Below are 21,683 nucleotides of genomic sequence, written 5' to 3'. Positions count from 1 at the left end.
TGTTGCATAAAAACCACATTGATATTGATCATTGTGTTTCTTGGTATTGGAGGGAATTCCCCGCTGCAGGATCAATAAAGCCATTACCATGCAGCAGCCGGCGGTGACAGTGGTTAGTTATCAGACTGATGGTGTGACGGCGTTCCTGCTGGCGGACCGCCGGCATTAGAGGATAATCTCCTTGTCGGTCTGCGGCCATCTCTCCATCGCTCGCTCTCCTGGATTTACTCTTATCTACAAGGTAATCAGGGCTTTAGGCTTGTCTGACAGGACTACAACTCCCACGCCGCACGCCGTCTCCACGGTGGGATCGACTCAAAGACTTAGCGCCACTGAGACGCAGGAAAAGTGGATTTCAGCAGGAATTACTTTGTAGAAAATATAAATTCTTATCGCAGAAACAAGCTGAAAGCAGAGAAGTAAGATTGATTCCTGCCGCCGGCGGGTTTTATTCAACATCCCATTTCTGAAGAAGCTTTATTATGATGCAACAGCTTTGGTGTAGTAGATCGAATAGATCTGATAGATCTGATAGATCTGATAGATCTAATAGATCTGATAGATCTGATAGATCTGATAGATCTGATAGATCTGATAGATCTAATAGATCTGATAGATCTGATAGATCTAATAGATCTGATGGATCTGATAGATCAGTGGGTCAATACCTTCCACAGCATCCCTTGTGTAATTGACAAATCGCTGCTGATTATAATAAATGTAATTGATCCATTTAGTAGGAACTCTAAATTCTATCTGCCACAACAAAGAAGCCAGAGCTGATCTGATGTCAGTCCTGGTCTTAGGTTCTTCTGGTACACCGGCAGGGAATCCAGCCCGGCAGGGAATCCAGCCCGGCAGGGAATCCAGCCCGACAGGGAATCCAGCCCGACAGGGAATCCAGCCCGGCAGGGAATCCAGCCCGGCAGGGAATCCAGCCCGGCAGGGAATCCAGCCCGGCAGGGAATCCAGCCCAACGAAGAGAATATCTAGGATGAAATGAACCTCGGAGCCTCAGGTCCAGCCTCCTGGTTGGACCTGAGGGTATAATTATCTGTACCAAGGAACAAGAACCGTTCCACCTAGTGGGAAGAACAGCAGGCATGTTCATGTCACCACACAACCACCAGAGGTCAGCACCGGGAGAGGTCGTCCTCTGAAACAGTGAATATACATGAAGAGAAGACGAGGTAGTGTCCACAGTACAATCACAGTAATCATCAGCTAAAACTCACACCTTACATTACCTTACATTAAATGTTCTGCTCGAGGTCCAGCGTTGTCGTACCGGTACCAACATTCTCCTGCAAACTTTATTTTTCTAGATCACAGAAACTTGGCGTGGGAAGTGGCGTACGCACGAGGCTCCAGAGCCGCCAGCCGGTGGACAGTCTCTGGCAAAGTGAGCTGCTCTACAACACCGGGAACACACATCAAGAACTGGGGGCAGTGAGGGGCAGTTAGGGGCAGTTAGGGGGGGCCTGGATGGACTCAGGACCAGGAGGGTTTGCAGCAGCTGCAGCCGCCTGTAAAGCTGGTTCCAGATCATGGACATTGAGTTTCTCAGGTGAAACATGTGAATCGTTTTTCACTCTTCCACTTCCCCTGGTGTTACACTGAGGAGTGGATGAAGACGAGGCCATGCCTGCTGCGAGTTCCCCGGTCTCCACTAGATGGCGGTATGGGATCATCCACTGAAGGCAGCAGATGAGATCCAGCTTCCATCTGATCCAGCGGCTGCGCAGGAGGGGAACTGGTGCGACACATGATCCGGCTTTATCAGGTCCATTTGTTGATAGTGACCCTGTCCGTCATAGTGAGCAGGATGTACTATTCCTGAAATATGTACTCAAGCCTTTGGGGGGGGGGGGGGGGGGGGGACTCTACACTACAGGTCTGAACAACTGTCTGCTTCCCTGATGTGGCGGCGCCTCGGTCCTCTGGAACGCTCCTCCTCCTTCAGAACCAAACCTTGGCCGTTACACGGATCAGGTCAGGGTCACCAATTGTAAGATTCTCTTCTTACTGCTTCAGGTTCCAGTCTGTGAGGAACTAATAAAACGGCTCTGAAACGAGCAAAGTTTACACAATTATTTATTCCAAAAGTTGAATTCACCTGGTAATCGGTACCAGTACTGATCGGGCTCATCAAACCATAAAGCTTTTGAAATAGAGTGAATCTACGTTCCACACTTGTTTTTCTCCTGGAGGGATGTTTCCCTCCTCACAGACCAAGAGCATCACCTCCTGCGTCTTCTGGACCAATCCCGGTCTCCGGCTCCTGGTCCAATCACAGTCCACCATTCTTGGTCTGATGTTCTGCTCTTCACCACAAGGGGGCACTGGTCCGTCTGGTCCGTCAGCCTTGTGATTCATCAAAATGTCCATTAATATAAACCCAGTGGACGCTCCACTGATTCCCTGAGATGATCGTCACAGAATAAATGACTGAATAAGACGAGTGAAGACACAAGCTGGCGTACATTAACAATATGAATAATACTGGTGATCATCAAGTGAAACCAGTGAACCTGTGAACCTGTGAACCAGTGAACCAGTGAACCAGTGAACCAGTGAACCAGTGAACCTGTGAACCTGTGAACCTGTGAACCAGTGAACCTGTGAACCAGTGAACCTGTGAACCTCTGAACCTCTGAACCTGTAAACCAGTGAACCAGTGAACCAGTGAACCAGTGAACCTGTGAACCTGTGAACCAGTGAACCAGTGAACCAGTGAACCTGTGAACCTGTGAACCAGTGAACCAGTGAACCAGTGAACCTGTGAACCTGTGAAACATCCTGTAGAGAGTGTGAGGCTGATGATAAATGATAAAAAGAAAATGAAATGCTGTCCTCGGAATAGTAATCTTTGAGCCTCGCCATAGGCCGGCACAAGAAATCCATGCAGCCGAACACATGACGTAACAACCAACAGTGCCACCTAGTGGCCCGACATGAAAACTACATCGTTTCTCTATGTTCCCGCCGCTTGTGTAGAAATGGACATCCACACAGAAAACCTTTCTGAAACGACAGAAACGTTTTCACTAGAAGCGTCGTCATGGAAACGGGGCCTATTATCACTGATAATGTCCCCCCCCCCCCCCCCCCCCCCCCCCCGGAACACCCACCAGTTTGTTTTTACATCATCTATATCTACCATCTTCTTGGTAGAAACTTAAACTCAGGGTTTAATACAGATATTCCCACAGTGTTCAGCAGTTGGTGGTTCTCTCAGTTCTGTAAGATTTATGAACGTCACTGTGGAAAATGTTCTGAACAACCAGGAAAACACAATGCATGCTGGGAAACACTGACGCTTCCTTTGCTCAGTCTTCAGTCTGTGTGATGAATAAAGTCTCTCCTCCTCCGGCAGAGACGGATTTGTTCCTCCACTCATCTCCTCTCCTCTTTCCATCGCTCTCATCCCTCCACGGAGGATTACTGTCTCTCACTCGTGGTCTTGAACCAGTAATACCCCATTAGCCCCGCCATCCTGCACAAAGCGCTCCATTACCTGCCTGCGCAGTCGTCCTTCCTCCATTAATTCCTCACCTTGGTTCAGCCCACATATGAACTAGAAAAAGACTTCAAGGTACCGAATGTCCTTTAATGTCCATCAGTATGAAGCCCAGTCACTGGGCGAGTGACAGCAAACACCTGTCCTGGTGTCGCTTTGTGTAACATCCAGTCACTTCTCATTAACTGGGTTTATTTGTGGATTTATATTACTCTGACGCTGCAGGACACACCTCTTTGGTCCTTAAATAATACCTGATTAACACTTTAACTGCTTTAGATTATATTCGCCAACAAAAGTTGAGTGAGAAAGTTTTGTTTTGAGGTCAAACTGCAAATCAACTGAAATATCATTTAATACACCAGAGACCATTCAGCCAGAGTCTGACTCCCCCCACAGCCACAGGGAGTCACAGGAGTCATACGTTAACAAATCACCAACAGGCATGATGTCGACATTTTAGACATTTTACCTGATATGCAGGAAGTTCACTTTGGTAAACGAATAGCAGTTTTTTATGTAAAAAAAATTGATAATAATAATAATAATAATAATAATAATAATAATAATAATAATAATAATAATAATAATTATTATAATTTTTTTTATTGTTATTATTATTGTAATAATAATAATAATAATAATAATAATAATAATAATTATTATTATTATTATTATTATTATTATTATTATTAATTATTATTATTGTTGTTGTTGTTATTGACATCATAAATAATGTTGGGAACATTATAAAGAAAACAATAAACACCATGATAATATTTGAAGTTATATTTGTATTTTTGATAAATCAATTAATAATAAATTAATTCCATTCTTCTAACTAAACTAAGACAAAACTTTCAAACTTATCAGGACAATAAAAATACGATTTTTGAAGAGGAATGTTTTTATTATTTGATTTCCCAGAGAGAAAACTTCATGAGACGTGTGAAACTGGGACTTTGCTGCCCTCTGCTGGCAGCTCATGAGTTTACAACATTTCTAAGAAGAATGTAAATAAAACCTGTGTGACTCTGTGCGTTACGATCATCCATCCCAGCTGCTTCATCGTCTTTAATATCTTTTTGTTGCTCCACCCAGAAAGTTGAACTCTGATTGAGACCGAGTCAAAACGAAGGTCAGAAAGACGTTAAAGTCTGAAGAACCTCAACACCACGTCGCTCAACGTCACAGTTCCAAGTTACAAACTGGAAACAGAAATTGAAATGATCCTTGAAGAAGTTTCCCCCATAAAGGCTCATCTTACCTAGTTTTTTTTATGGTAGTTTTCATTCGCTCCTCCTGAAGTTTGTCCCTCGTCTCATTCTAAAGTCCCCCGACGTCCCGAGGTCCCGAGGTCCCGAGGTCCCGAGGTCCCGAGGTCCCGACGTCCCGACGTCCCGAGGTCCCGAGGGCCAGAGGTCCCGAGGTCCCGAGGTCCAGAGGTCCCGACGTCCCGAGGTCCCGAGGTTCCGAGGTCTTGAGGTCCCGAGGTCCCGAGGTCCCGAGGTCAGAGGTCCCGAGGTCCCGAGGTCAGAGGTCCCGAGGTCCCGAGGTCCCGAGGTCCAGAGGTCCCGACGTCCCGAGGTCCCGAGGTCCCGAGGTCTTGAGGTCCCGAGGTCCCGAGGTCCCGAGGTCAGAGGTCCCGAGGTCCCGAGGTCCAGAGGTCCCGAGGTCAGAGGTCCCGAGGTCCCGAGGTCCAGAGGTCCAGAGGTCCCGACGTCCCGAGGTCCCGAGGTCCCGAGGTCCCGAGGTCAGAGGTCCCCGAGGTCCCGAGGTCCCGAGGTCCAGAGGTCCCGAGGTCCCGAGGTCAGAGGTCCCGAGGTCCCGAGGTCCCGAGGTTCCGAGGTCTTGAGGTCTTGAGGTTCTGAGGTCCCGAGGTCCCGACGTCCCGAGGTCCCGAGGTCAGAGGTCCCGAGGTCCCGAGGTCAGAGGTCTCGAGGTCCCGAGGTCCCGAGGTCCCGACGTCCCGAGGTCCCGAGGTCCCGAGGTCAGAGGTCCCGAGGTCCCGAGGTCCCGAGGTCCCGAGGTCCCGAGGTCTTGAGGTCTTGAGGTTCTGAGGTCTTGAGGTCCCGAGGTCCCGAGGTCCCGACGTCCCGAGGTCCCGAGGTCAGAGGTCCAGAGGTCCCGAGGTCTTGAGGTCTTGAGGTCCCGAGGTCCCGAGGTCCCGAGGTTCCGAGGTTCCGAGGTTCCGAGGTCTTGAGGTCCCGAGGTCCCGAGGTTCCGAGGTCTTGAGGTCCCGAGGTCCCGAGGTTCCGAGGTCTTGAGGTCTTGAGGTCCCGAGGTCCCGAGGTCAGAGGTCCCGAGGTCCCGAGGTCCCGAGGTCCCGAGGTCAGAGGTCTTGAGGTCCTGAGGTCCCGAGGTCCCGAGGTCCCGAGGTCCAGAGGTCCTGAGGTCCCGAGGTCCCGAGGTCCCGAGGTCCAGAGGTCCCGAGGTCCTGAGGTCCAGAGGTCCCGAGGTCCCGAGGTCAGAGGTCCCGAGGTCCCGAGGTCCCGAGGTCCCGAGGTCCAGAGGTCCCGAGGTCCCGAGGTCCCGAGGTCCCGAGGTCCCGAGGTCCCGAGGTCCTGAGGTCCTGAGGTCCAGAGGTCCCGAGGTCCCGAGGTCAGAGGTCCCGAGGTCCCGAGGTCAGAGGTCCCGAGGTCCCGAGGTCCCGAGGTCCCTAGGTCCCGAGGTCCAGAGGTCCTGAGGTCCCGAGGTCCCGAGGTCCCGAGGTCCAGAGGTCCTGAGGTCCCGAGGTCCCGAGGTCCCGAGGTCCTGAGGTCTTGAGGTCCTGAGGTCCTGAGGTTTGCTCAGCATGTTGATTCCAACATGGGTTCAGTCGCTGCTGCCTCGTTCTCACAGGAAGTGACTGACCTCGGGTTCTCCTGACTTCTGCTCTCCGCCGGAGCCTCAGTTTGTTCAGGAAGTCGACCTTTGACCTTGAACACGTCCCACCTCTCGGGTATCAGTCCCTTGTTGAAGAGGAGCGAGGACAGACCGGAGCAGGCCAGGATGCTGACGAAGACCAGCAGCATGCAGACGGTCCTGACGGGGGAGTACTGGACGTAGACGCCGTCCTCCAGCGTGAAGCCCGGGAGGCGGAGCAGCGGCGGCACGGCGAGCAGCGGCTCCCCGCACAGCAGCCTGAGCACCACCCCCACGGCGAGGCCGGCGGCGGAGCCGTACGCGTTGGACATGCTGAAGAACAGAACGCAGACCAGCTGCGGGAACATCAGGATGTAGGCGATCTCGCCGCCAAGAACCCAGAACGCCATGACGCCGGCGTGCAGGAAGCTGAGCGACGTCCCCGCCAGCCCGAACACCACCACCGAGATCCGGATCACCCAGCGGAGCTCGTTCTCCGAGGCCTTCGAGAAAACCACAAGAGGACAGACTGAGACACCTTAGGTCTGGTAGAGGAGGAAGATGCTCTATAATCTGATGTTAGGGGAGGAAGATGCTCTATAATCTGGATGTTAGCGGGGGAAGGTGCTCTATAATATGATGTTAGGGGAGGTGGATGCTCTATAATCTGGATGTTGGCGGGGAGGTGCTCTATAATATGATGTTAGGGGAGGAAGATGCTTTATAATCTGGATGTTAGAGGAGGAAGGTGCTCTATAATATGATGTTAGGGGAGGAGGATGCTCTATAATCTGGTGTTAGAGGGGGACGATGCTCTATAATCTGATGTTAGGGGTAAGATTCTCTATAATCTGATTTTATAGGGGGAGGATACTCTATAATCTGATGTTAGAGGAGGAAGATGCTCTATAATCTGATGTTAGCGGAGGAAGATGCTCTATAATCTGATGTTAGGGGAGGAAGATGCTTTATAATCTGGATGTTAGAGGAGGAAGGTGCTCTATGATATGATGTTAGGGGAGGAGGATGCTCTATAATCTAGTGTTAGAGGGGGCGATGCTCTATAATCTGATGTTAGGGGAGGAAGATTCTCTATAATCTGATTTTATAGGGGAGGATGCTCTATAATCTGATGTTAGAGGAGGAAGGTGCTCTATAATATGATGTTAGGGGAGGAGGATGCTCTATAATATGGTGTTAGAGGGGAAGATGCTCTATAATCTGATGTTAGAGGAGGATGGTGCTCTATAATCTGATGTTAGGGGGATGCTCTATAATCTGATGTTGGGGAGATGCTCTATAATCTGATGTTAGCGGAGGAAGATGCTCTATAATCTGATGTTGGGGCGGAAGATGCTCTATAATCTGATGTTAGAGGAGGGAGATGCTCTATAATCTGATGTTAGATGAGGGAGATGCTCTATAATCTGGTGTTAGAGGAGGAAGATGCTCTATAATCTGATGTTAGGGGAGGAAGACACTCTATAATCTGATGTTAGAGGAGGAAGATGCTCTATAATCTGGATGTTAGAGGAGGAAGATGCTCTATAATCTGATTTTAGGGGTGGAAGATGCTCTATAATCTGGATTGGGGAGATGCTCTATAATCTGGATTAGAGGAGGAAGATGCTCTATAACACCTGGGTCCTGAGGATTTTCTTGTAGATGTTGGAGGAGAAGATGGAGGCCGACGACAGCAGGGCGGAGTCGGTGGAGGACATGACGGCTGCAGCCACGGCGCCGATGCCGATGATGGAGATGTAGGGTGGGGTGAGGTGGGTGAGGGCGAGGGGCAGGATCATGCCGGCCTCACGCCGTTCAAACGGCGACGGCAAGCCGTAGGAGGTGGCGTTCCAGTCTGAGGAGAACCAGAGGAACACCAAACATGAAACCTCGTCACACCTCGATCCAGAACCTCTGGTTTGGAGGATATGAGCTCATTGGATTAGGGATGTACCGATACCGATACCGATACCGATACCAGTACCAGGTATCCAATACTGAGTCGTCGCACTCACATACCAGTGCTACATACTCGCCATAATTAAAGTCTGACTGATACTCTCGGTCTGCAGTTCAGTACTCGTGTCGGTACTCGGTATCGGAACGTAACTAACAGTTAGTACTTGTACTCTTCCATTAATAAAGAAGAATCACTTATTTGGATAAGTACTTAACTATTTGGAAAAGTATAAACCTTTCCAATAGATAAAGCATACTTTCATTTATTTAGATATTTGTTTGTTTACCAAACATTATCCTACAAACAAACAAACAAAGTAATGTGAGGACTTTACAGTAATAATAATTATTTGACTTTAAATCTAAATTGAACTCTTCATACTTACTTTAAATTCTATTTCAGAAACTGGCTTCTGGAAAATGTCTTGAATGAATTTACTACGAAAGTATTTATTTTAAAAACCGTTTAAAAAGGTTAAAAACAAAACCGCATCCAGACTTTAAACTGGGCCTGATGAGCGGTTCTGAGTCCAGAGCGACGGTGACGTGGAGCGGTTCTGCTCGGGAGTCGTTACCGGTGGAAGCCGCCACGGCGCCGATCAGCACCGCCGGCACTCCGAACGTGGGGATCAGCACGGCGGCGGCGTAACATCGCAGCTTGGCCGTGGCTGGCGAGGACGCCGACAACGTCCTCTGGTGGAAGTCCTGGAAACCCAGATCCCCGATGCTCTGCATGAGGGACAGAGACGTTTAGGAGACCAGCTTCAGATTCTGGTTCATCTCACTGCTGCATCAGGCTCCGTTACCACGGCAACAGTTCCAGTGTAAACACATGGTTTTGTTTTACAACGTAATGTTCTGGAAAATAGTTGGTGCTGTTTAGTATTAGTACTGAAGGCACACGCACACACACACACTCACACACACTCACACACACACACACACACACTCACACACTCACACTCACACTCACACACACACACACACACACACACGCACACACACACGCTCACACACACACTCACACACACACACACACACACACACACACACACACACACGCACGCACGCACGCACATACACACACACATTAACAGGAGGACACGGACATTCTAGTGGACAGACCACCAAGTTGGATTGTTATTATGGTGACTGTCAAAATAAAACTACCAAGATGGATTGTTATTATGGTGACTGTCAAAATAAAACTACCAAGATGGATTGTTATTATGGTGACTGTCAAAATAAAAGCATCAAGTTGGATTGTTATTATGGTGACTGTCAAAATAAAACTACCAAGATGGATTGTTATTACGGTGACTGTCAAAATAAAAGCACCAAGTTGGATTGTTATTATGGTGACTGTCAAAATAAAAGCACCAAGTTGGATTGTTATTATGGTGACTGTCAAAATAAAAGCACCAAGTTGGATTGTTATTATGGTGACTGTCAAAATAAAACCACCAGGTTGGATTGTTATTATGGTGACTGTCAAAATAAAAGCACCAAGTTGGATATGCTGGCCCCTAGGCGCCGTTGTCGTGTAAACAAACTCACCTTAATAACAATGAAAAGTAATTTTTTTCCAGGTTGACTTGAAAACGGGCTGAAGTGTGCGGCCGGGTCCTCACCAGCAGCAGGAAGATGTCGAGCCACTTCCAGGCTCTGCCGGCGCTCAGCGAGCCGACCCACGGCGCCTGGAAGGTGTGGTTGAAGGAGGTGGAGGTGATGTCGACGGAGGCCGGGCTCATGAGGATGAAGGGGACGCAGAGCCACTGAGCGGAGAAACAGTCTGCTGTTATCACCCCGACTACAGACGACAAACACGAGACTCATTGACGTACGGAGGTGATGAAGATGAGGGTGAGCTGGATGATGTCGGTGTAGGCCACCGAGTAGAGGCCTCCCAGCAGGGTGTAGACCACCGCCACCGCAGCAGAGATCCAGATGCACACGGCGTAGGACAGATCCAGGATGACGCTCATCGTCACACCTGAGCAGGACGGAGAGAGACGGAGTGAGACGGAGAGAGACGGGGTGAGACGGAGTGAGACAGAGAGAGACGGGGTGAGACGGAGAGAGACGGGGTGAGACGGAGTGAGACAGAGAGAGACGGGGTGAGACGGAGAGAGACGGAGTGAGACGGAGAGAGACGGGGTGAGACGGAGTGAGACGGAGAGAGACGGGGTGAGACGGAGTGAGACAGAGAGAGACGGGGTGAGACGGAGTGAGACGGAGTGAGACGGAGTGAGATGGAGTGAGACGGAGAGAGACAGTGGCTCTGCAGCGCGTCAACAGGTAACAGGAGAAACCGGAGTGATGAAGCTCCAGGATGTCTGGTCCCTCAGTCTGCGGCAGAATAAACACAAACTGAAGGTGTTCGCTTGTTTAATCTCTCCTTTACGGGTTTTCAACTGACAAAGTGTTTTAGTTCATGTGTTTCCATGACAACGGCGCTCGGAGCCACTGAAAAAATAACTTTTTGGGAAACAGTGGCCAAAATGGAACTTTTTGTAATCGCTCTGACTCCGTCTCCATGGAAACGCAACTTTTCTGAAACGCTGCTTCTGGTCCTGTTGTAACTAGTAGTTCTGCACATGCTCAGTAGAGCCAATCAGAACAAAGTTTCCTCCGTGGTGTCATGACTCCCAGTCCATATTCTCCTGGGCTTGGTACCTTTATTTTGACAGTCACTGTAATAACAACCCAACTTGGTGGTTTTATTTTGAAAATCACTGTAATAACAACCCAACTTGGTGGTCTGTCCACTAGAATGTTCTCCCAGTGTTAATGTTTAGTGTGTGTGTGTGCGCTTTCACATTAAAAACAAACAACAGCACCAACTAGTGGTCCAACATGCTCACTACATCAATTTCAGAGTTTCTTTCTAAGTCAATTCAAAATGTCGCCATTTAAAGAAGAAACTGAACTGAAAACGTAGAATTTTCAGGTGAAACTGGGTCAAATACCAAAACTTCTATATAGGAAACAAATCCAGGTCCCATCCTGCAGGAGGGAAGTCACAGGTTCATCAGTCTTTTACCCAAACTTATCAGTGTCGACGTCACCCAAACGATTTCAGACATCAGCGGCGCCACGGACAGAACGCCGCACAGAACGTTTCCATACTTCTTCTGGAAGGGGTCCATCATGGTCACGTACTTCCTGTCTCTCATCGGCTCGGCAAAGAAAAGCCCACCTTCGGAGGCAAGGTCAGGATTATAGCAGGATTAACAATAACAACAACAAAACAAGGTGAAATCTTCTTACCAACAGTGAAGGCGACTGTCGCTGCTAAAGGCATCACCGCCCAGATCAGGCCGAACTTTGGGTCGTACACCGTCTCAGCGGTGCCGATGATGAAGGTCCCTCCGACCCAGGTGGCTGCAGAGAGCACATTCAGACTGATCACCAAACTCATCACAACACCCGAGCCAAACATCCGCCTGCTGATCGGGTGGTCCGGAGGACATCTCTCTATCGGAGGGTTGCTATGAACGTACCAAGTCCAGGAGAACCTGGACTGGGAGTCATGAAGCCACAGGGGAACCTTTGTTCTGATTGGCTCCACTGAGCATGTGCAGAGGAAGTGGTTACTACGACCAGGAACAGGGTTTCAGAATAGTTCCGTTTTCAGGGGCGTCTGGTTCCACGACACCGATCGACTGTAACTAAGATTTCTTCTCATCCTGGCTCCCAAAGAGGTGCTTTTCTTTCACACTACCGATTCCCCCCTGCAGAGACCGCCACTGGCTGAGGAGTGCTGTCACTCACGATGTGCACCACGGCGGAGGTCAATACTTCAGCTGCTCATGCAGCAGTAACAAACATGGCGGCCTCCGTAGTGGCGTGGAGATTCTCCTCTCACAGCATCCGATTCCTCGTCTGCCCTTACGGATGTCAGCTTCTCTCCATTTTATTAATGTTTATAGCGTATTGTTCTCAGCACGTCTGTGTGGTTTCATTACAAAAACAAGAAACAGCGCCCTCTCGTGGCCCGGCAGACTAACTACACCATTCGGTGTTTACTGATCCGACATGGAGACGTTGACTGAGTTGGTTTTCTTTTCAAATATTTGCTAACTGGCAACATGACCTGGACAGGAAGTGCTTTTTATTCTCTATTTATTTATTTACTTATTGTACTATATTAATCGCCTTTGGGGGGAATTTCTTTACCAAATGAACCAATCAGTAGGCAGCGGTGCTGAGGGGGGGCTGCTGGGGGTCTGCTGGGGGGCTGCTGGGGGTCTGCTGGGGGGCTGCTGGGGGGCTGCTGGGGGGCTGCTGGGGGGCTGCTGGGGGTCTGCTGGGGGGCTGCTGGGGGGCTGCTGGGGGTCCAGGGTCTGACATGAACTTGCTCTCCAGTAACGACAGACTCCTTTCATGTCAAACCATTTCATTTCTGACGTTTTTAACTGGAGAACTCGTAGAACCAATCCAGACCTGCTGCCGAGTGGCTGATGGTCCATTTCTACTGCAGAACCTCGTCGACATGGAAACTTTCTCTGAAACTTCAGTTCTGGAAACCAGCTGCAGTGACGAACATGTTTGAACTGCTCAACCTGCCTCCGGCGTGTTTCTACCAAGGACGAGTTATACCAGACAAGTTGAACGCCTCTGGAAACAACAAACTGTTTGATCTTTTTTAACAGTCGTGCTAATATAAGCAAGGGGCGGAGCTTACAGGACAGCAAATTCTCATTGGTTCTCTGTGAGATGAATCATCGTGTGGCTGTGAGGGAAGCCGGCAGAACAATAGTCGTACTTTCAATTATTCCACATTCGATTCTTTGTCCTCAAGGTCACTGGAAGGAAAATTCTCACAGTAAATTAACGCCCCGTTTTCACAACAATGTTTTTAAGCGAAAACGAGAAGCTTCGGTTGCGTTTGGTCTGTTCCCGTGACGGCGGCGCTCCGAGCCACTGAACCTGCAACTTTGTGAAAACAGTCCGACTCCGGGAAAACTCCCCAATATTAAAGGTTATCCAGCGTTTCATCTCCTCCTCTTGGTCTGGTTGGTCCACAAACCTTGTATCCAAAGTCTCCAGCCTAATAACTATGACAGCAACGAAGCCCAGTCCTGCAGGTTCTCCTCTCAGTCTGGTTCTGAAGGTTCCTTCATGTTAACAAAAGAATTCTGCCTTTCCAGTCTCCTCTACTTGGTCGTCACCGTCACCCTACAGACAGACGACGGGGATGTTTTTGTCGCCACATGAATAAAATAAAATAAAATAGAATTATAAAGTAAACAGTACTGCGTGTTGTACATTAGTCGAAATAGTATAACCTCCGTTCTGATGTGAACAGCTGAGAGGATCAGCTGATGGTTCTCAGTAGATCAGCTCCTCTGTCGTCTCACGGCTGTTAGAAACCCACCTGTGGTGGTGAAGACCCCCACCACCAAGCTGATCTTTCGGTCCCCCAGCAGGGCCATGTCCGCGTGGCTCGCCTGCGTCCTGGCCTCGTCCCTCCTGGACTTGACGGAGGCCCAGATCCCGATGGCGAGCACCAGCACGTAGAAGAGGACGGAGGCCACCAGCCCGGGGACGTTGAGGGCCATGCTGCCGGTGCAGAGAGAAGCTGGCTGCAGATGCTCCGACAGTCCGACCCCTCTGGAAACCTGATAAACCTGATTCCACCGCTGTGGAGGAGGCGTAGTTTTCAAACAGACTTTGGGCGGAGCTGCGCCGATTTTTCTGACAGGCTGGAATCCGCTCAGCTGTCAACAGATATCCAGGAAACAGGTCAGAGAACGTCTGGAGGACGTTTCAGGGGGTCTGAAAATATCGACGCCACAAACAACATCCACCAGCCTCTCTCCACGCTCCGTCACCTCCACCAGCCTCTGTCGATGCTACGTCACCTCCACCAGCCTCACAGTCTACAGTAGCATAACATAGCATAGCGTGTCTCTGCGTGCTGCGCTACTGTAGACCGAGATGCTGGTGAGGAGAGTATCAGCCACTTTATCATGTTTAGCATGTAGCATGTAGCATCGCTGGTATGTGAGCCTGAAACGTTTTAGCATGTAGCATGTAGCATCGCTGGTATGTGAGCCTGAAACGTTTTAGCATGTAGCACGGCTTGGTGCAGTATCGGCCCGGATACCGATACCAGTGCTTCCTTAGATCATGACTGAAACCATTTTCCCTCTGGAACTCGAGCCTTTGGATCCAGTTTTCCCTCTCAGAGCAACAATACGAGACGTGAGGCCCTCTGTTCCAGAAATCTCCTCTTTATTGTCGTTCATTGTATCCGGAGGTCAACCCATAAAAATTAATACAAATATCAGCATCAGAAAATAAAGATTGTCTATGAAAGTAAAAATCACTAATGCTCACTTTTACTCACAACTGGGACGACACTGATCTAAGGGGGCTTTTCCAGCAGAAAGAACCAGGTTCTAGTTCTGGTCCAGGGCCAGAGCAGGATCTGACACGCCATCAGCTGGGGGCGGAGTTATGGCTGGAGTTATGGCTATCTACGAGGAGGAAGAGTTGCTGAACCGGCTTTCTGAGCTCTGCAGCAAACACGGAGCGCCGGAGTGGTTATAGAGGAAAAATAATAATAACAGGAGATAATCAGTCGTTCCCTCAAGTTAATGATACGAGGGAAGGGGATCAATTCTAGGCGATGGTGGAGCCGCGGTTCTAATTGAAGTGTTGAGCTGCAGAGCTCCTGCTGTCACACTCAGTAGCTGGTGGATCTAGAACCTAGAACCTAGAACCAGTTCTTTTCAGGCTTTTCATGGTGACATGATTGTGACTAACTTCACCTCCAGGTCTTGTTTGGCGTTCTGACCGCAGGCTGAGGTCTGCACGAGGCAGCAGGGGGCGCTCCGCTATGAGACGCTCCACAGAACTTCTTTCTAATGAAGCCAGACTTCTGGTTCCTCAGGAACTACTAAACAAACTACAAACTACTGGAAATGAAAGTTGGAGTTTTTAGAGCTAAAATGAGCCTTTTAATGGCTTCATGTGAAGGAGAACTTTAATCAGAGTGGTTACCTAGGTTACCATGGAAACGGCTGTAGAGCAGTTCTATCATTCTACACCTCCATTCCTCCATGTTGAAGCTTTTGATTCAGACACGTCCAGAAATAAAGTGAAAGGAGCAGAAAGTCACTATGGAATGTTGGAACGGTGAAAAATAAGACCCGAGATCATTCAGGTTCTTATTATTATTATTATTACTATTATTATTATTCCCCCTCTATGTCCACTCCGGGGCTCTGGACTAAAGCAAGACGGACGTGAAAAAACCCCACAGAGACACGAGGAGACTGAATGTCTTCATGAGGTTCAGGTCAGACTAGATGGAGCGACCCGGACCAAACCACTGGGACAGTCCGTCTCCTGGTTCCTGGATCCTGCCGGCGCTACGTTGGTGGAACCAGTGACGTGGTTCGTTTTGGTGGAAAAGCCCAATTAGAGGAGCTGCTAGAGAGACGAGACACGACGATTGTAAAAGAAAATGACGTTTTGTTTTCATACAGATGTTCAGCTTTTACAATCTGAGGCTCCACAGGAAGAGGGGAGCCAGCCAATCCCCCAGGTTGTGTCTTTCTTTCCTGAGTCAGCAGTTTTCATGTGCCGCACACCCGATGTATGAAGTTCAAAAACAGTTCATGATGATGATGACGATGATGATAATTAAGGTGAAGATGTGTTCTTGACATTTACGTAAAAAAATAAAGGGATTTGCTGGACAAATGTTTTATTATTGCGGGACTCGTCTCTTCTTTCAGGCTGTTGCACTTTTTGTCCTTTGAATGTAAAGTTTTATAGTTTTATAAAGTTTTATGGAATTCCACTTTTTGCACACTGGGTGGCAGCAGTGAGCTGCTGCTCCTCAGAGGATGAACATTTCCATTGTTGAATTAGATTTTCTGTTCTTACTCATATTTAAACCTGCTGCTGCTGAACACAGGAGGACTGACGCCATGCACCATCTTGTGGTGTGAACTGGTATTGCAGCTTGCCGTTTGGTGGCTTTTTGGAAATTTTCTAAGTCGTGTTGGTTTCATCTTCAAGAAAATGATTCCCAACTTTTTTCTCTGTGGATCTTCCTTGAATTAGCCCTAAAAAGAGCGTCGCTAAATGAAACTGGCTCATCTCAATCAGAAACCTTCCAAACAGAAGCATTGAGCAGTTTTCCAGGCCTCCGGCAGATTCTAAAAACTGTCTCACTCTGGATTTCTTTGATATGTATGAACGTATTTTCGTAAACTTGGCAACATGCAAAGCTTCGGACCCACGAGCGACGTCTGGCCGGGATGTTATGTTGAGAACCACTGATGAAGACGACGCCCACCGATCCGGTAAGAGTTAAAAATTAACTCTTTTATGGACACTTACGGATGTTATGGAAATATAGTCACCAAAAATACAGGTATCTTAAACTTTTGGGTACTTTTCCTTAGATTCACCCCAGTTTTCCTGAAGAAATGCAGCAGATTAGAGGCCACGCCCACTTCCATCAGTCTCGCTCCCCAGTATCCCAGGTCTGTTGAAAGTGTCTGGTTTTGTTTTGAGAGGTACGTGTCTGGTTTGGATCTCGAGTCGGGAACCTCAGAGTCCAGGTGATGGTCTTAATCGGTCGTCGGCTGAAAAGCTGTGGATGTTCTCATGCCGACATCCTTTCCTCTCCCGGGTTCAGTCCTTGATTTCTTCCTCTTTGACCGTGTCGCTTGCGACCAGAACCCCGTCGTCGTCGTCGTCGTCGTCCCGCCTGCCGCCGCCGCTCTCCGGGCCAGGACTCGGGGGCAGCAGCTCCACGTCCTTGGAGCTGCTGGTACTGGCGGCCCGGGCAATCCTGGTGAGCGTCTGCTCGTAGGGCGAGGGCAGGTACACCATGAGGAAGACGCCGTCGCCCACGTCCTGCTCAGAGCTGGAGCTGGGTAGCTGGTGCGGGCCGCGGCCGCGGCGCAGCGACGACAGCAGCTGGCAGTTCCTCTCCGGGTCCTGCAGGTCCTCCAGGGCGATCACGTTGGCCAGGCCCAGCTTCCCGTCCAGACCGAAGCCCCGCCTCCGCCGCCACAGCAGGAAGCCCAGCAGGCCGGAGAGCAGCAGCAGGACAGACACCGTGGCCACGGCGATGTAGGCGATGGCGCCGGCGTTGAGGATGGACTCTCCGGAGCCCTGACCCTGCCAGACAGACACATGACCGTTACGTCCAAAGACCAGGAAACACCGTCTGAACACTTGTTTACCTCAACAAAAATAAATAAACAAGATATAGAACGTCTCTCTGGCTGGTCCGACCAATAAAACGATTAACGAGACAATAAACTCACAACAAGACAATAAAACTCGACAAGACAATAAACAAACTGAAGATAAAGAAACAAAACAAGACACTAAACAAACTAAATGAAACAATAAACAAACAAACAAAACAAGACAATAAACAAACTGAAGATAAAGAAACAAAACAAGACACTAAACAAACTAAATGAAACAATAAACAAACAAACAAAACAAGACAATAAACAAACTGAAGATAAAGAAACAAAACAAGACACTAAACAAACTAAATGAAACAATAAACAAACAAACAAAACAAGACAATAAACAAACTGAAGATAGAGAAACAAAACAAAACACTAAACAAACTAAATGAATCAATAAACAACACAACAACATACTCAATGAGACAATAAACAAGCAAACAAAACAACAAACAAAACAAGACAAAAAAAAACTAAATGAAACAAACAAACTCAACAAGAAGATAAATAAACGAAACAAGACAATAAACCAACTCAATGACACAATAAACAACACAACAACATAAACTCTGCAGAACAATAACGGAAAATGTATCAAACGATTTATCAAAGTAAAGAAATAAAAATCCTCACCGGGACAAATTAACCAGATAAAACATCTTTAAAGACAAATTACAGTGAAACACATTTAGTTTAATCTGACAAAATAATACATTTGTCACATTTGAATATAAACCTTCAATGATATATATATATATAATATACTATATAAAAATGATATATTATATGATATGATAATACTGTGAGTTCTTATTCAGCTCCTAGAAACCAAACAGGTAATCAGATTACAGTAAAAGAAAACATTGAAAGGTTGAATCGTTTCATATGTGACTTGTTGTTGTTTGTGAACTGAGCTGGCCACCAGGGGGCGACACAGTCGGAAACATCTGTTAAATGCCCCCGTTCATCTTTTAATCTGCATTCAGTGAACTGAGCGGTCGTTAATCCAGCGGCTGCTGCTCGTCATCGGCACCATGTGAGGATTGAGACTGTCGCTCTGAAATCTCTCTGGACAAACACATTCACAAACAAAACAAACAAACAGACAAACAAACACATTCACAAACAAAACAAACAAACACATTCACAAACAAAACAAACAAACACATTCACAAACAAAACAAACAAACAGACAAACAAACACATTCACAAACAAAACAAACAAACACATTCACAAACAAAACAAACAAACAGACAAACAAACACATTCACAAACAAAACAAACAAACACATTCACAAACAAAACAAACAAACAGACAAACACATTCACAAACAAACAAAACAAACAAACACATTTACAGAGACATTCACAAACAAACAAACAAACACATTCACAAACAAAACAAACAAACACATTCACAAACAAAACAAACAAACAGACAAACAAACACATTCACAAACAAAACAAACAAACAGACAAACAAACACATTCACAAACAAAACAAACAAACACATTCACAAACAAAACAAACAAACACATTCACAAACAAAACAAACAAACAGACAAACAAACACATTCACAAACAAAACAAACAAACACATTCACAAACAAAACAAACAAACACATTCACAAACAAAACAAACAAACAGACAAACAAACACATTCACAAACAAAACAAACAAACACATTCACAAACAAAACAAACAAACAGACAAACAAACACATTCACAAACAAAACAAACAAACACATTCACAAACAAAACAAACAAACAGACAAACACATTCACAAACAAACAAAACAAACAAACAAACACATTTACAAACAGAGACATTCAGAAACAAACAAACAAACACATTCACAAACAAAACAAACAAACACATTCACAAACAAAACAAACACATTCACAAAACAAACAAACACATTTACAAACAAAAAAACAAACACATTCACAAACAAAACAAACAGACAAATACATTCACAAACAAAACAAACAAACACATTCACAAACAAAACAAACAAACAAACACATTCACAAACAAAACAAACAGACAAATACATTCACAAACAGAACAAACAAACACATTCACAAAACAAACAAACAAACAAACAAACACATTTACAAACAAATAACAAACAGACAAACAAACACATTCACAAACCAAACAAACAAACACATTCACAAAACAAACAAACAAACACATTCACAAAACAAACAAACACATTCACAAACAAAACAAACAAACAAACAAACACATTCACAAACAAAACAAACAAACACATTCACAAACAAAACAAACAAACAGACAAACAAACACATTCACAAACAAAACAAACAAACACATTCACAAACAAAACAAACAAACACATTCACAAACAAAACAAACAAACAGACAAACACATTCACAAACAAACAAAACAAACAAACACATTTACAAACAGAGACATTCAGAAACAAACAAACAAACACATTCACAAACAAAACAAACAAACACATTTACAAACAAAAAACAAACACATTCACAAACAAAACAAACAAACACATTCACAAACAAAACAAACAGACAAATACATTCACAAACAAAACAAACACATTCACAAAACAAACAAACAAACAAACACATTTACAAACAAAAAACAAACAGACAAACAAACACATTCACAAACAAAACAAACAAACAAACAAACACATTCATAAACTATTTGATTTGCAGTTTATCTTTATTGCTGCATATTAATCATGAAACGGGTTTTAACAGTTTGATCATTGATCAATTCAGATTGTTTTACTTTTTAATTTTTATAATCCTGAGTTTTTCTATTTTATTACTTCTGAAGAATCAAGACAGAAAATCAAAGTAATCAGATTACATCTCGACTTTGTTTCCAGTTCAGCCTGAATAATAAAGATGGAGATAAATGAAAACATTAAAATGCGAATGAACGAAGGAAGGTGAGGGGTTATTTTAGGAGGAGAAGAAAAGAAGGAGGAGGAGAAGAAAAAGAAGGAGAAGAAAAGAAGGAGGAGGAGAAGAAAAGAAGGAGGAGGAGAAGAAAAAGAAGGAGAAGAAAAGAAGGAGGAGGAGAAGAAAAGAAGGAGGAGGAGAAGAAAAGAAGGAGGAGGAGAAGAAAAAGAAGGAGAAGAAAAGAAGGAGGAGGAGAAGAAAAAGAAGGAGAAGAAAAGAAGGAGGAGGAGAAGAAAAGAAGGAGGAGGAGAAGAAAAGAAGGAGGAGGAGAAGGAGGAGAAGTAGAACCACAACAACAACAAACACCAGTCCAACTGACCGGAGGCTGCCTGTCGGTGGACGGCAGCGCCGACGGTCCAGGAGACCAGTCCAGAGAGTCCCGGCCCGCCGGGCCGAACTTCGTCCAGCTGCTCTCCAGCAGAGACCGCATGGTGCACCAGGAACCAGAACCAGAACCAGAACCAGAACCAGAACCAGTCAGAAGGTTAGTATCCAGTGGTCAGGAACCAAGAAAGGAACCACAAACTGGAAGCGACTGAACTCAGATGGATAAAGACCACCGCTGCCAGCTCAGACCACGAGGGACTGACTGCCGCTCTGCAGAGATCCGCCTGAAGTACAGAGGGGGTGTGTGTGTGTGTGTGGGGGGGGGGGATGGGGAGAGGGGGGGGGGGCAGCAGGCGATGCCACCCGGGTGGAGAAACGTCACTGATTTACTGACGCTGCATCAAATGAAACTGATTAAATATTTGATTCTGATTCAACAGTTTAATTTATTCCCAAAGAAAACTTCTTTTCAGTAAATATTTATGTTGAATACAGTAAACAAATAAATAAGTACATTGATTATAAAAAATAAATTAAACAAAAAATATTGAGGATAAAATAATTAAAAAGATTAAAAAATGTGAAACTTCTGTCATTTAAATGGTAAAAAAACTGCAGTTATACGCTTTGTATCATTTATTTATATTTTTAATCCAAATTCATTGATTTGTTTTACGTACAGCAAATTAAAATCCTCTCTAATCTGATGTTAGAGGAGGAAGATGCTCTATAATCTGGTGTCAGAGGAGGAAGATGCTCTATAATCTGGTGTCAGAGGAGGAAGATGCTCTATAATCTGCTGTTAGAGGAGGAGGATGCTCTATAATCTGGA

General features: G+C 46.4%; 2 protein-coding genes across 3 annotated transcripts; both read right to left on the bottom strand.

Moving 5' to 3' along the window:
- Nucleotides 1-4,414: 4,414 nt before the first annotated feature.
- LOC308120752 (high-affinity choline transporter 1-like) lies at nt 4,415-16,807 on the bottom strand. 2 transcript variants are annotated; one of them, XM_080481550.1, is made up of 8 exons: nt 16,759-16,807; nt 11,597-11,710; nt 11,370-11,525; nt 10,171-10,319; nt 9,958-10,101; nt 8,902-9,055; nt 8,005-8,222; nt 4,415-6,867 (listed from the first exon to the last, which is right to left on the bottom strand). In XM_080481550.1, the coding sequence occupies exons 2-8, from the start codon at nt 11,628-11,630 to the stop codon at nt 6,310-6,312; spliced, it is 1,413 nt and encodes a 470-aa protein (XP_080337676.1). In that variant the 5' UTR covers nt 11,631-11,710; nt 16,759-16,807; the 3' UTR covers nt 4,415-6,309. The 2 variants fall into 2 exon arrangements, with proteins under 2 accessions (XP_080337676.1, XP_080337675.1); XM_080481549.1 differs by lacking the exon at nt 16,759-16,807 and adding an exon at nt 13,707-13,955.
- Nucleotides 16,759-21,111, bottom strand: LOC308120758 (uncharacterized protein). Its single transcript, XM_080481557.1, has 2 exons — nt 20,844-21,111; nt 16,759-17,476 (listed from the first exon to the last, which is right to left on the bottom strand). Exons 1-2 carry the CDS (start codon nt 20,952-20,954, stop codon nt 16,985-16,987), a joined length of 603 nt encoding a protein of 200 aa, XP_080337683.1. The 5' UTR covers nt 20,955-21,111; the 3' UTR covers nt 16,759-16,984.
- Between the last annotated feature and the right edge of the window lie 572 nt (nt 21,112-21,683).

Source organism: Lipophrys pholis (assembly GCF_963383615.2).
Source record: "Lipophrys pholis genome assembly, chromosome: 15".
NCBI lineage: Eukaryota > Metazoa > Chordata > Actinopteri > Blenniiformes > Blenniidae > Lipophrys > Lipophrys pholis.
This window is presented reverse-complemented; position numbering and strand designations above follow the sequence as displayed.

What these genes read in the sequence shown, in the direction of transcription:
- LOC308120758 (XM_080481557.1), bottom strand. Translation starts at nt 20,954, where the DNA reads ATGCGGTCTCTGCTGGAGAGCAGCTGGACGAAGTTCGGCCCGGCGGGC. An exon ending in CCACCGACAGGCAGCCTCCG is followed by an intron (nt 17,477 to 20,843) that starts GTCAGTTGGACT and finishes TCTGTCTGGCAG; the next exon opens with GGTCAGGGCTCCGGAGAGTC.
- LOC308120752 (XM_080481549.1), bottom strand. Translation starts at nt 13,890, where the DNA reads ATGGCCCTCAACGTCCCCGGGCTGGTGGCCTCCGTCCTCTTCTACGTG. An exon ending in GGGGGTCTTCACCACCACAG is followed by an intron (nt 11,711 to 13,706) that starts GTGGGTTTCTAA and finishes TGCTCTCTGCAG; the next exon opens with CCACCTGGGTCGGAGGGACC. An exon ending in CGCCGTGGCGGCTTCCACCG is followed by an intron (nt 8,223 to 8,901) that starts GTAACGACTCCC and finishes GGTTCTCCTCAG; the next exon opens with ACTGGAACGCCACCTCCTAC.